This window comes from Triticum aestivum, chromosome 2D, assembly GCF_018294505.1.
Source record: "Triticum aestivum cultivar Chinese Spring chromosome 2D, IWGSC CS RefSeq v2.1, whole genome shotgun sequence".
Classification (NCBI taxonomy): Eukaryota; Viridiplantae; Streptophyta; class Magnoliopsida; order Poales; family Poaceae; genus Triticum; species Triticum aestivum.
In genome coordinates, this window is record NC_057799.1 from 326,724,129 (window position 1) to 326,738,267 (window position 14,139).

At 42.7% G+C, this 14,139-nt stretch overlaps 1 protein-coding gene and 1 long non-coding RNA gene across 3 annotated transcripts in view; one reads left to right on the forward strand and one right to left on the reverse strand.

The window, feature by feature from the left end:
* Window positions 1-12,364: 12,364 nt before the first annotated feature.
* LOC123052977 (uncharacterized) lies at window positions 12,365-13,642 on the reverse strand. 2 transcript variants are annotated; one of them, XR_006425229.1, is made up of 2 exons: window positions 12,834-13,642; window positions 12,365-12,737 (listed from the first exon to the last, which is right to left on the reverse strand). It is a non-coding gene; the product is annotated as an uncharacterized lncRNA (long non-coding RNA). The 2 variants fall into 2 exon arrangements; XR_006425230.1 differs by having other exon boundaries at window positions 12,365-12,740.
* A 239-nt stretch (window positions 13,643-13,881) lies between these two features.
* Window positions 13,882-14,139, forward strand: part of LOC123052978 (DDRGK domain-containing protein 1) — a gene marked incomplete in the record, with an annotated part of 4,742 nt that continues 4,484 nt past the window's right edge. The window contains 1 exon segment of the mRNA XM_044476344.1: window positions 13,882-14,139. Within this exon segment, the coding sequence (XP_044332279.1) occupies window positions 14,029-14,139 (111 nt within the window).

Here is a 14,139-nt window from a genome sequence, read left to right on the forward strand (position 1 = left end):
ACCCCGCCGCCCCTCGCCGCACCCCGAAGACCCCGCCGGAGCCCCGTCCCGCCCGCCGGAATACCTCGCCGAGGTATAAGCCGAGCCGCCGCCGCTGTGCCGGTTTTTTTTTAAAAACCATTCGGTTTATTTTTTCCGAAACCCTAGGTTTATTTTTTTAAATAGATCGGTTTATTTTTTTCTGTCGGTTTAGTTAGTTAGTGAGCGTTCGCCCAATCCGTTCGTTTTAACGAACGTGTTCGTCGGTTAGTCGCAGTTAACGAACGGACGTTCGTTTAACTGTTCATCAGTTTTCTTTTTCGTCGGATTTTCCGCGATTATTCCAGATCGCGATTCTGATCAGATTTTCGTTCTGGTATATCTTTTAGCTCGTTTATCGGAATCAGGCGATTCAAGCGCCTAGAGTTTCGTCTCGAAATTCTCTTTCCGTTTAACCAACTCAAACAAGTTTTTGCTACTATAAAATTTGACTTACATCCAGATTAGTAAACAAAGCTTGTTTCTTTCGCCGTTTGACTTTCATTGCTTCGTTTGATTTGATTCTTTTTGCAAACCGGAGTTCTTAAGTTGAACTTTCTGGTTGGATCTTTTATTTGAGTTTTACCTGTGCATTAGTGAGTGCTTATTGTATGCTTGTTTGTTTTCAATAGAGTACCCGGAGTGCGCCGCTTGCTACTTCGAATCTCTAGGTTTCACGGATCATCAGCAAGGCAAGTAACACTTTGATCATACTTCTTTTACTACCCAGTTTTATTGCATTAGACCAATCCTCAAACATTGCATGATTAGGATCTAATTAAATTGTGGGTATTGGGAAGTAGTTGAGGTAGTACCTATTGCCCTGTTTACTATCAAACCTTTGGGAGTTACTTCTACGTTTGCTCATATTGCTATGCTATGCTAGTAGACGTGGATTGGGTTTGAGTGTTACCATGACAGATGTGAGATTGTTAATTAATGGTTAACCTTAAAGTGGCAACTAAAACTCACATCTGGGTGGATGAGGTACCTGGGTATTCCAGGATTGCCTGTTTTTCTTTTGGACCGCCACCCAGGTTCAAAGGGATCATGAGATTATTCATGCTAGAAACTTCCGTGTGCAGCCACAAGCTATTATGGGCTCTAGCATAGTTGAGTAGGTTACATGATCTCTTGAAGAGGTGGGCTAGCAGATGTAGGGGAAAGTAGGTGTAACTGTCCACCCGGAGTAAAGATTTATTGTTTCTGAAAGACTGTGTCTCGGTCATCCGTTTCTCAAACATCATGTAGTTCGAGAATCAAGCGGAGGCGATCGAGTCTTGTGGGGAAAAGTGCACAAACCTCTGGAGAGTGTATAAACTAATCATGGTTAGCCGTGTCCCCGGTTATGGACATCTTGAGTATCTAGTACTTGGATTATCATGTGAATCTCATCATGTTACTTTAATTAATTTTGTTGGGTTTGATGATGATACTTAATTGGGATTGAGAATGCTGTCAACCATTCTCAATGTTTAACAACCACCATGATAGTTAAATAAAATTTATTCCTTTGCAGTAGGGAAAAATTGGTTTTTCGCAAAAATGTAACCATAGAGCCTTCTACCAGCCATATATGCATGTAGTATAGCATTATTATGTTCATTACTCTCTATGTGTTACATTGCCAGCATATTCCATGTGCTGACCCGTTTTCGGGCTGCAACGTTTCGTGTTGCAGACTTTTCAGACGACGAGTAAGGTGCCTTAGGTCGTGGTCTTATACTCAGTGATGCCGTTGGAGTTGATGGACTCACTTATATTCCAAGTCTTCCGCTGTTATCATTTTAGATGGCCTTAAGCCATATTTTTCATACTTATTTCTCTCTTGAGATACTCGTTGTAATAAGTGTGTGATTGCTACTCTGTTATAAATCCTCCATTTGTACTGTGCGTGTCAGCATTACTGATCCAGGGATGACACTGGTGCACAGAAGCACAGACTGTTTGAGGTCTGGTCGCTACAGGCATGTATAATTTATCCCTTTGCTGATAGTCAGTGGGTAAGTCATGTCCATTGTGTCCCTAAGAAGGGAGGTATTACTGTCGTTCCTAATGATAAAGATGAATTGATTCCGCAAAGAATTATTACAGGTTATAGAATGGTAATTGATTTCCGCAAACTAAATAAAGCTACTAAAAAGGATCATTACCCCTTACCTTTTATTGATCAAATGCTAGAAAGACTATCCAAACATACACATTTTTGCTTTCTAGATGGTTATTCTAGTTTCTCTCAAATACCCGTGTTAGCCGATGATCAATCAAAGACCACTTTTACTTGCCCTTTCGGTACTTTTGCTTATAGACGTATGCCTTTCGGTTTATCTAATGCACCTGCTACCTTTCAAAGATGCATGATGGCTATATTCTCTGATTTTTGTGAAAAGATTTGTGAGGTTTTCATGGACGACTTCTCCGTCTATGGATCCTCTTTTGATGATTGCTTAAGCAACCTTGATCGAGTTTTGCAGAGATGTGAAGAAACTAATCTTGTCTTGAATTGGGAAAAGTGCCACTTTATGGTTAATGAAGGTATTGTCTTGGGGCATAAAGTTTCTAAAAGAGGTATTGAGGTTGATAAAGCCAAGGTTGATGCTATTGAAAAGATGCCATGTCCCAAGGACATCAAAGGTATAAGAAGTTTCCTTGGTCACGCCGGTTTTTATAGGAGGTTCATTAAGGACTTCTCAAAAATTTCTCGGCCTCTGACTAATTTATTACAAAAAGATATACCATTTGTCTTCGATGATGATTGTGTAGAAGCATTTGAAATACTTAAGAAAGCATTGATCTCTGCACCTATTGTTCAGCCACCTGATTGGAATTTACCCTTTGAAATTATGTGATGCTAGTGATTATGCTGTAGGTGCTGTCCTAGGGCAAAGAGTTGATAAGAAATTAAATGTTATTCAATATGCTAGTAAAACTCTAGACAATGCTCAGAGAAATTATGCTACTACTGAAAAAGAATTATTAGTAGTTGTATTTGCTTGTGATAAGTTCAGACCTTATATTGTTGATTCTAAAGTAACAATTCACATGGATCATGCCACTATTAAATATCTTATGGAAAAGAAAGATGCTAAACCTAGACTTATTAGATGGGTTCTCTTGCTACAAGAATTTGATTTGCATATTATTGATAGAAAGGGAGCTGAGAACCACATTGCAGACAACTTGTCTAGGCTACAGAATGTTCTTGATGACCCACTACCTATTGATGATAGCTTTCCTGATGAACAATTAAATGTCATAAATGCTTCTCGTACTACTCCATGGTATGCTGATTATGCTAATTACATCATTGCTAAATTCATACCACCTAGTTTCACATACCAGCAAAAGAAAAAGTTTTTCTATGATTTGAGACATTACTTTTGGGATGACCCACATCTTTATAAAGAAGGAGTAGATGGTGTTATTAGACGTTGTGTACCTGAGCATGAATAGGAACAGATCCTACGCAAGTGTCACTCCGAGGCTTATGGAGGACACCACGCCGGAGATAGAACTGCACATAAGGTATTGCAATCCGGTTTTTTTGGCCCACTCTCTTCAAGGATGCCCGTAAGTTTGTCCTATCTTGTGATGAATGTCAAAGAATCGGTAATATTAGTAGACGTCAGGAAATGCCTATGAATTATTCACTTGTTATTGAACCATTTGATGTTTGCGGCTTTGATTATATGGGACCTTTTCCTGCCTCTAATGGATATACACATATTTTAGTTGCTCTTGATTACGTTACTAAGTGGGTAGAAGCTATTCCAACTAGTAGTGCCGATCATAACACCTCTATTAAGATGCTTAAGGAAGTTATTTTTTCGATGGAGTCCCTAGATATTTAATGACTGATGGTGGTTCACATTTTATTCATGGTGCTTTCCGTAAAATGCTTGCTAAGTATGATGTTAATCATAGAATTGCATCTCCTTATCACCCACAGTCTAGTGGTCAAGTAGAATTGAGTAATAGAGAGCTCAAATTAATTTTGCAAAAGTCTGTTAATAGATCTAGAAAGAATTGGTCCAAGAAACTTGATGATGCATTATGGGCCTATAGAACTGCATATAAAAATCCTATGGGTATGTCTCCGTATAAAATGGTTTATGGAAAAGCATGTCACTTACCTCTAGAACTAGAACATAAGGCATATTGGGCCATTAAAGAGCTCAACTATGATTTCAAACTTGCCGATGAGAAGAGGTTATTTGACATTAGCTCACTTGATGAATGGAGAACCCAAGCCTATGAGAATGCCAAATTGTTTAAAGAAAAAGTTAAAAGATGGCATGACAAAAGGATACAAAAGCGTGAGTTCAATGTAGGTGATTATGTATTGCTATACAACTCTCATTTAAGATTTTTTGCAGGAAAACTTCTTTCTAAATGGGAAGGTCCTTACGTTATCGAGGAGGTCTACCGTTCCGGTGCCATAAAAATCAACAACTTCGAAGGCACAAACCCGAAGGTGGTGAACGGTCAAAGAATCAAACATTATATCTCAGGTAATCCTATAAATGTTGAAACCAATGTTATTGAAACCGTAACCCCGGAGGAATACATAAGGGACACTTTCCGGAACGCTTCAGACTCAGAAAAGGAATAGGTATGTGGTACGGTAAGTAAACCGACTCCAAAACAGTTCTAAAGGCAATTTTTCTCCGTTTTGGAATATTTAGAAAAATAGAAAAATAAGTAGTCTGGGAAGGACACGAGGGCTCCACGAGGGTGGAGGGCGCGCCCCCTGCCTCGTGGGCACCTCGTGTGCTCTCCGGACTCCGTTTTCTTGCACGATACGTATTTTGGTCGGTAAAAATTCATTATATAATCTCCCGAAGGTTTTGACTCCGGTATCACGCAATTGTCCTATGTTCTTGTTTCGAGCTATTTTTCTAACAGATCTAGGTCATCATGACGTCTCCAAGTGCCCCCAAGGACAAGTTCTTTGAGAAGGTCATCAACCCCTACCTCGCGGAGGTGCTGCAACACCCTCAAACCATTGAGATGCGTGAGGGGGTGCTGCACATCCGCGATGTTGAGGGACCACGGAGGACCGGAAGCGTGGAGGCGAGGCTTGAGGCAATGGGATAACAAGTTTTCAAGTGCCAGGAGATGGTGGAGCGTGGACTTGACTCCAATCACATGATGATTGCGGAGTTCACCAACAACCACAAGCTGGATGCCAAGGATTGGGGAGGCCATCTTCAAGCTTCACGAGAAAATCGAGCACCTCCAAGCCCAAATCTATGACCTGCAAAACCAAAACTGTGAGTATGAATATAGATTCAAGAGGATGAGTTTGGCTGCAGATTTAAGGATCCCGGAGACTCGATCATCCTTCTATGATGGTGAGCCTATGCCTTGGAAGATGGATGACAAGCCTACATCATCAACAACCCCTTCACTAGCAAAGGAGATATAATCACTTGGGTATGGGCACTCCCCTTGGCAACTGCCAAGCTTGGGGGAGGTGCCCCGGTATCGTATCACCATCACATCTCCTATCTTTACCATTTTTTTTGTTCGATCCTTTTAGTAGCATCTTGATCTAGTAGAATAAAGTTTTGGTATGATCTAGTTTTGAGTTTTGCTTTATGATCTCTCTATGTAATCGAGTCCGTGAGCTATATAATAAAGATTAGTGTTGAGTCAAGGGCTTGATTATCTTGCTATGATCTTGAGTGAATAAAAGAAACGAGAAAAAGAATAAAAAGAAATAAAGAGATCATATTGATCTTATTGAGAGTAATTACTTCACATAGAAAGAGTATGATGATTAAAAATTGTTGGGAGTTGGCAAACATAGCTTTGGTCATCGTTGCAATTAATAGGAAGTAATAAAGAAAGAGAGGTTTCACATATAAATATACCATCTTGGACATTTTTTATGATTGGGAGCACTCATTAAAATATGACATGCTAAAGAGTTGATGTTTGACAAGGAAGACAACGTAATGGGTTATGTTTTCTTATATCTGAGATAAAGTATATTGTCATGGATCATCCAACATGTTGAGCTTGCCTTTCCCCCTCATGCTAGCCAAATTCTTTGCACCAAGTAGAGATACTACTTGTGCTTCCAAAAACCCTTAAACCAGTTTTGCCATGAGAGTCCACCATATCTACCTATGGATTGAGTAAGATCCTTCAAGTAAGTTGTCATCGGTGCAAGCAATAAAAATTTCTCTCTAAATATGTATGATTGATTGGTGTGTAGGAAATAAGTTTTATACGATCTTGTGATGTGGAAGAAATAAAAGCGACGGACTGCATAATAAAGGTCTATATCACAAGTGACAATATAAAGTGACGTTCTTTCGCATTAAGATTTTGTGCATCCAACCCTGAAAGCGCATGACAACCTCTGCTTCCCTCCGCGAAGGGCCTATCTTTTATTATTATCTTCTACCTTATGCAAGACTCATGGTGATCTTCACCTTTCCTTTTTACATTTTATCCTTTGGCAAGCACAGGATGTTGGAAAGATCCTGATATATATATATATATCTAATTGGATGTAGGTTAGCATGAGCTATTATTGTTGACATTACCCTTGAGGTAAGAGGTTGGGAGGCGAAACTATAAGCCCCTATCTTCCTCTGTGTCCGATTAAAACTCCGTAACCACAAGTATTGCGTGAGTGTTAGCAATTATGAAAGACTAAATGATAGTTGAGTATGTGGACTTGCTAGAAAGCTCTGACATAGACTCTTTCTGATGTTATGATAAATTGCAATTGCTTCAATGACTGAGATTATTGTTTGTTAGTTCTCAATAAAGTTTCTGATTCATACTTTGCATTGTGAATATATTATTACTGGAGCATAAGAAATCATATGACATTATCCATATATGTTGCTGTTATGAGAAAAACCATGATGCCCTCATGTCCGTATTTTATTTTATTGACACCTCTACCTCTAAACCTGTGGACATATTTATCATTATCGGCTTTCGCTTGAGGACAAGCGAGGTCTAAGCTTGGGGGAGTTGATACGTCCATTTTGCATCATGTTTTTATATTAATATTTATTGCATTATGGGCTGTTATTACACATTGTGTCACAATACTTATGCCTATTCTCTCTTATTTTACAAGGTTTACATAAGGAGGGAGAATGCCGACAGCTGGAATTCTGGGCTGGAAAAGGAGCAAATATTAGAGACCTATTCTGCACAACTCCAAAAGTCCTGAAATTCCACGAAAGTCATTTTTGGAAATAATAAAAAATACTGAGCGAAAGAAATACCAGAGGGGGCCCACACCCTGGCCATGAGGGTGGGCCTCATGGGCCCCTTGTTGGCCCTCCGGTGCCCATCTTCTGCTATATGAAGTCTTTCGTCCGAACAAAAATTATAAGCAAGCTTTCGGGACGAGACTCCGCCGCCACGAGGCGGAACCTTGGCGGAACCAATCTAGGGCTCCGGCAGAGCTGTTCTGCCGAGGACACTTCCCTCCGGGAGGGGGAAATCATCGCCATCGCCATCACCAACGCTCCTCTCATCGGGAGAGGGCCAATCTCCATCAACATCTTCACCAGCACCATATCCTCTCAAACCCTAGTTCATCTCTTGTATCCAATTCTTGTCTCATAGACTGGGATTGGTACCTGTAGGTTGCTAGTAGTGTTGATTACTCCTTGTAGTTGATGCTAGTTGGTTTATTTGGTGGAAGATCATATGTTCAGATCCTTTATGCATATTAATACTCCTCTGATTATGAACATGAATATGCTTTGTGAGTAGTTACGTTTGTTCCTGAGGACATGGGAGAAGTCTTGCTCTTAGTAGTCATGTGAATTTGGTATTCGTTCGATATTTTGATGAGATGTATGTTGTCTCTCCTCTAGTGGTGTTATGTGAATGTCGACTACATGACACTTCACCATTATTTGGGCCTAGAGGAAGGCATTGGGAAGTAATAAGTAGATGATGGGTTGCTAGAGTGACAGAAGCTTAAACCCTAGTTTATGCGTTGCTTCGTAAGGGGCTGATTTGGATCCACATGTTTCATGCTATGGTTAGGTTTAGCTCAATAATTCTTTTGTAGTTGCGGATGCTTGCAATAGGGGTTAATCACAAGTGGGATGCTTGTCCAAGTAAGGATAGCACCCAAGCACCGGTCCACCCACATATCAAATTATCAAAGTACCGAACGCGAATCATATGAACGTGATGAAAACTAGCTTGATGATAATTCCCATGTGTCCTCGGGAGCGCTTTTCTCCATATAAGAGTTTGTCCAGGCTTGTCCTTTGCTACAAAAAGGATTGGGCCACCTTGCTGCACTTTATTTACTTTTGTTACTTGTTGCTCGTTACAAATTATCTTATCACAAAACTATCTGTTACCTATTATTTCAATGCTTGCAGAAAATACCTTGCTGAAAACCGCTTATCATTTCCTTCTGCTCCTCGTTGGGTTTGACACTCTTACTTATCGAAAGGACTACGATAGATCCCCTATACTTGTGGGTCATCATTCATCAAGAAACTCACCAAGTGGCACAGTAGTATCAAGCATAGAAGTAGTTTCATCATAAGTATCATGCATAGTAGAAGTGGCATCATCAATAACATGCGACATATCAGAATTAATAGCAGAAGCAGGTTTAGGTGTCGCAAGCTTACTCAAAACAGAAGGTGAATCAAGTGCAGAGCTAGATGGCAGTTCCTTACCTCCCCTCGTAGTTGAGGGATAAATTTTTGTTTTCGAGTCTTTCAAGTTCTTCATAGTGACCAGCAGATATAAATCCCAAGTGACTCAAAGAATAGAGCTATGCTCCCCGGCAACGGCGCCAGAAAATAGTCTTGATAACCCACAAGTATAGGGGATCGCAACAGTTTTCGAGGATAGAGTATTCAACCCAAATTTATTGATTCGACACAAGGGGAGCCAAAGAATATTCCCAAGTATTAGCAGTTGAGTTGTCAATTCAACCACACCTGGATAACTTAATATCTGCAGCAAAGTGTTTAGTAGCAAAGTAATATGGAAGTAACGGTAACAGTAGCAAAAGTAATATTTTTGGGTTTTGTAGTGATTGTAACAGTAGCAACGGAAAAGTAAATAAGCGGAGAACAATATGTGAAAAGCTCGTAGGCATTGGATCGGTGATGGAGAATTATGCCGGATGCGGTTCATCATGTAATAGTCATAACATAGGGTGACACAGAACTAGCTCCAATTCATCAATGTAATGTAGGCATGTATTCCGAATATAGTCATACGTGCTTATGAAAAAGAACTTGCATGGCATCTTTTGTCCTACCCTCCTGTGGCAGCGGGGTCCTATTGGAAACTAAGGGATATTAAGGTCTCCTTTTAATAGAGTACCGGACCAAAGCATTAACACATAGTGAATACATGAACTCCTCAAACTATGGTCATCACCGGGAGTGGTCCCGATTATTGTCACTTCGGGGTTGCCGGATCATAACACATAGTAGGTGACTATAGACTTGCAAGATAGGATCAAGAACTCACATATATTCATGAAAACATAATAGGTTCAGATCTGAAATCATGGCACTCGGGCCCTAGTGACAAGCATTAAGCATAGCAAAGTCATAGTAACATCAATCTCAGAACATAGTGGATACTAGGGATCAAACCCTAACAAAACTAACTCGATTACATGATAAATCTCATCCAACCCATCACCGTCCAGCAAGCCTACGATGGAATTACTCATGCACGGCGGTGAGCATCATGAAATTGGTGATGGAGGATGGTTGATGATGACGATGGCGACGGATCCCCTCTCCGGAACCCCGAACGGACTCCAGATCAGACCTCCCGAGAGAGTTTAGGGCTTGGCGGCGGCTCCGTATCGTAAAACGCGATGAATCTTCCTCTCTGATTTTTTTCTCCCCGATTACGAATATATGGAGTTGGAGTTGAGGTCGGTGGAGCTCCAGGGGGCCCACGAGGCAGGGGGCGCGCCCAGGGGGCAGGCGCGCCTCCCACCCTCGTGGAAAGGGTGTGGGCCCCCCTGGCCTTGATTCTTTCGCCAATATTTTTCATTATTTCCAAAAATAATCTCCGTGAAGTTTCAGGTCATTCCGAGAACTTTTGTTTCTGCACAAAGATAACACCATGGTAATTCTGCTGAAAACAGCGTCAGTCCGGGTTAGTTCCATTCAAATCATGCAAGTTTGAGTCCAAAACAAGGGCAAAAGTGTTTGGAAAAGTAGATACGACGGAGACGTATCACTACCAAGTTTTTCTTTCTATGTATTCTTGTAGACTTAGAGAGAGCAGAGAGGCAGTGAAGGCAACCAGAGATATTTGAGAGAAAGTCTATGCGCACGGAGCCGCGGTTGTGCGTATAAAATGAAGAGGAGCACTGTATTGTCGGCAGAACGAGTTAGAACTCACCTACCGCGGCCTCAGATTCTAGCATCGTAGTGTCTCATCACACGAAGCGGAAATCACGCAGGCGGGAATCCGATTCCAGATCACAAGGCATCGGTGTCACCTCCGCTGCAGAAAGCAAAATAAAGCGGAAATCACGCTCTTGGGTGCTCTCACCTCAGCTGCAGCAACAATTTTTGAGAGCATGGGAATGAGCGCCATCTGCCACAATTGTAATGTCGGCTAGCGGTGCCGCCAGCTGCGGTGGCGGCCTGGCCCGCACCTCGCCTTCCATGCAGCTGTTGTTGTCGGCCTGCGAGCGACAGCAGCAGCAGTGGCCGCCTGCTCCAGTGGCAGCATGGCCCACCAGGCCTGACCTGTTCCGTCCCGGCTCGGGGCACTGTACCTAATGCGTTTTAGCCGGCTGGCCACCTGCAGGCGTGGCGGCAGGGCCCACACCTCCCGGACTGGCGGCAGGTTCCACGTGTCGCGCCTGCCGCCACTAGTAAGGGGGTCCTTTTTGTCAATGTTTTCGACGAGTGGTCCTTTCTGGCAATTCTTTTTGCCAGGGGGTCCTTTTGGACAAAAAATCTATGAGTATAGGACCTTGAATATCTAGGCTCATACTCTCGCGAAGCATGTACTTTTTTTTGAACCGGGTTTACCCTCTTTCCATTACATAGAACGGAAATACAATTGTTCGAGAAATATCGAGGAGGAGAGGTAGCGAGTCCAATGCACTGCCAAGAAACCCACCGTATTCACGTGTCATCGAAAGGAATGCACTTCCTTTAGAGGTTGGCCTCCATATACTTAGTTAAGCCAGCCCGATGATATTATATTCGTTCCTATAAACATTGTGACGTTTTAATAAAGCTTGCGAGTTTCCTTATATACTAGATCATGATGGCGCGCGTTGCCGCGCCCGTCCATTTTAACGGTAGAATAGTTGGAAGATTGCTATAAATATAAATATGCCGTATGTAGACAAATCTGATTCAACTAACTTGTGACAGGGGTTGTATTAGTTAACATACAAGTACACATTAAATTTGCATGATGAAACAAGAGTAATTGTTGATAGGTTTCATCATAATTGTTAGTTGTTGATGGGAAATGTATAAAGTAATTGTTTATAGAAAGAGGTATCGGCGTAGTATTGAAGAGCCTCCAAATGCGAAGATGGATATGGAATAACAACAAAGTATATTTTTGGAAAATAGGACACACACACAAAATCCCACAGTAGAAATATTTGTAAGATAGAAATAAACAAAGCCAGAATCATATTTTTCATGTTTTGGAAGAGCTGGTTGTCAAAAGAAATACTACACATAAGATAGAACTAACCAAAGCCAGAATCACCTCACAACCTTGTCAAATTATCTGTAAGATCAGAAAGGCTGGAATATTACAGCTGCCCTAAGAATCGGATGAAGTCCCTTGATGAATCATCTCACCCTATTGCGGCTATTGCAGAGGTCATACGCTCCCCAAGTCAGATCCATGGCCATCCCTGGTATCATAGATGGAGTGCAAGGATAATAGTTGCTTCAAACTGCTGATGAGGGAACTCATAGCAATCTGTCCCTAATAGCACCATCAAGTGCGGCTTTTCGTTAAAGCTCTTATTTTAAGGGGTGCACTATTATAGCTAACAGGAAATCATTAAAATACAGAGATTTAGACAATACAATATGTTTATACTGGTTTAATAAGCAGAGGTGTGTTAACTGGGCATGGCCGCAAACAGGTCATGCAATTAGGGACACAACCATGGAGAGTCAAAAATATAAAATGGAGAAGTAACTAATCACATTTTTTGTCAGAGCCTCAACACTCGTGTCTGATACGTCCTAGGCACCATAGTGTACAGATAAAATTAAGATGATAGCTGGTAACCCAATATGATGGGATCAGATAAACAACACATACCTTGCTATCCTGTTGAGCTAATTGAACGCACATTATTCAAGGAAATGCAGAAAGGAAGAGAATGAACCTCAATATCATATTATACATTTCTGTATCAATTCCTTAGGATCATCAAAAGTGCTTCATGTAAAAGCTTGCCATTTACAGTGTACCACAGTAGTGAACTCCACATTACCGAGTTAAATATGTATTTCTAGACCAATGCACAATCTGGTAGCTTTGAAGTGAGAATTTCCTCAAACAAAAAAAGAGAGCAAAACTTCAAAATTTGGCTGAAGAACCAGGATGAAAACCAACTGTACAAATTTGAGATTGAAAAGAAATTAGCACAACGAAATTGCTGGGTCAAAGAAGGGATCGTAATGGAAAATAAAATGAAGATAGAGGGGCCACCTAGCCGAGAACCATAGCTGCTTGAGATTCTGCTGCCGGAGTAAGAACGGGACACGAGAGCATCAGAGAAACATATACAGGTGCATGTACTGAGAAAGCTGCAGGTTAGGGAAACGGTAACTTACTCCATTAATCACCGCCGAGCGCCGGTGAGTGGCACAGATCAGCGCTTCCAGGAACTGATGATGCATTGTTTTTAGGAACAAAGCACATCAACTTCATCTGCCCGCTTCACCGAACAGCCGCGACGCCTTCCCTAAATCAGGCGAGCGGCCTGCACCAGCAACCAGGCATGCCGTCGCTCAGAGACCGTCTCTCTCTTTTCAAGCAGAGCGACCGTCCGTCTCTCGTTTCGATCAGACGGGGCATCGGTTGCTGAACAAGATGTAGATGCTTGAGTAGGGTCTGCATACACAGCTAGAGAGGGAAACATTATATAGTACCAATGGGCACAGGAAAGGTTTGCGACTTTACCAGCCGTGAATGAATAATACGCCATGATTGCGAGCTTTAAAGAGAGCAGAGCAATTTCCAGAGCAGTTTCAAGAAGGCGAGGCGTCTGCCATTATCTCCCTCGCCCCCACCTTTCTTCACACGCATCGTGAATTCGTGATTCTGTCACGCGCTGGATTGGTTGCCTCGTCCCAGATCCTGCTCCTCCGGTCGCTGGGGACTCGATCCCATCCCTCACCCCGTCTTCAATGGTTCGAACCGGCCGCACCGACTGCTCCTCTCCTCCGGTCGCCGGGAAAGACCGGATGGACTCGATCGCATCCTGGCGGCACCGGCTGCTCGACCAGGATTGGGGACTGGAGTGGAGTCGATGCGGTTTCGATCGGGATTGGATTAGGGTGGATGGACCCTCGCGCGGTCGCTCGTAGGCCTCCCTCCTTCGAATGGGCTGCCGGCTCACCGAGGCCCAATGCACCAGAGGCGCCCGTTTCGGCCCGTGGAGCAGCAGCCCACAGGACAGCTGGGCTAATTTATATAGATTGCGGAACAGACTAACTTAGACACGAAATCCGATGGCCAGAAACTCCTAGATCAATAAAACGGACGGTCGAAAACCCAAATCGCTGTGAGGGCAGGGATTAGGTGCGGTTATACTGTCCGAAAAAAGCAGAAGAGCAAACAAACGGAGCCTTGATCTGGACCGTCCATCCCCGCGTGTTAACTGCAGTGCAGGAGGGACTTCGCGTCGTCGTCGCGTCCCCTATTCGATTCGATTCGTCCGGGAAAATAGAAATTGGTCGATCCATCGGACCTTGCAGAACGAAGCAAAAATCGAGGGTTTGGAGAGGTGCATCAGACGCTGCGAAGATGGACGGCTCCGGCGGGATCTTCGCCGCCGTCGTGTGCGCGCTGCTGGTCTTTGCCATCTTCCCCCTCCTTCTCTGGCGCCGCCGCTCCGATGCCACCGCCGCGGTCGAC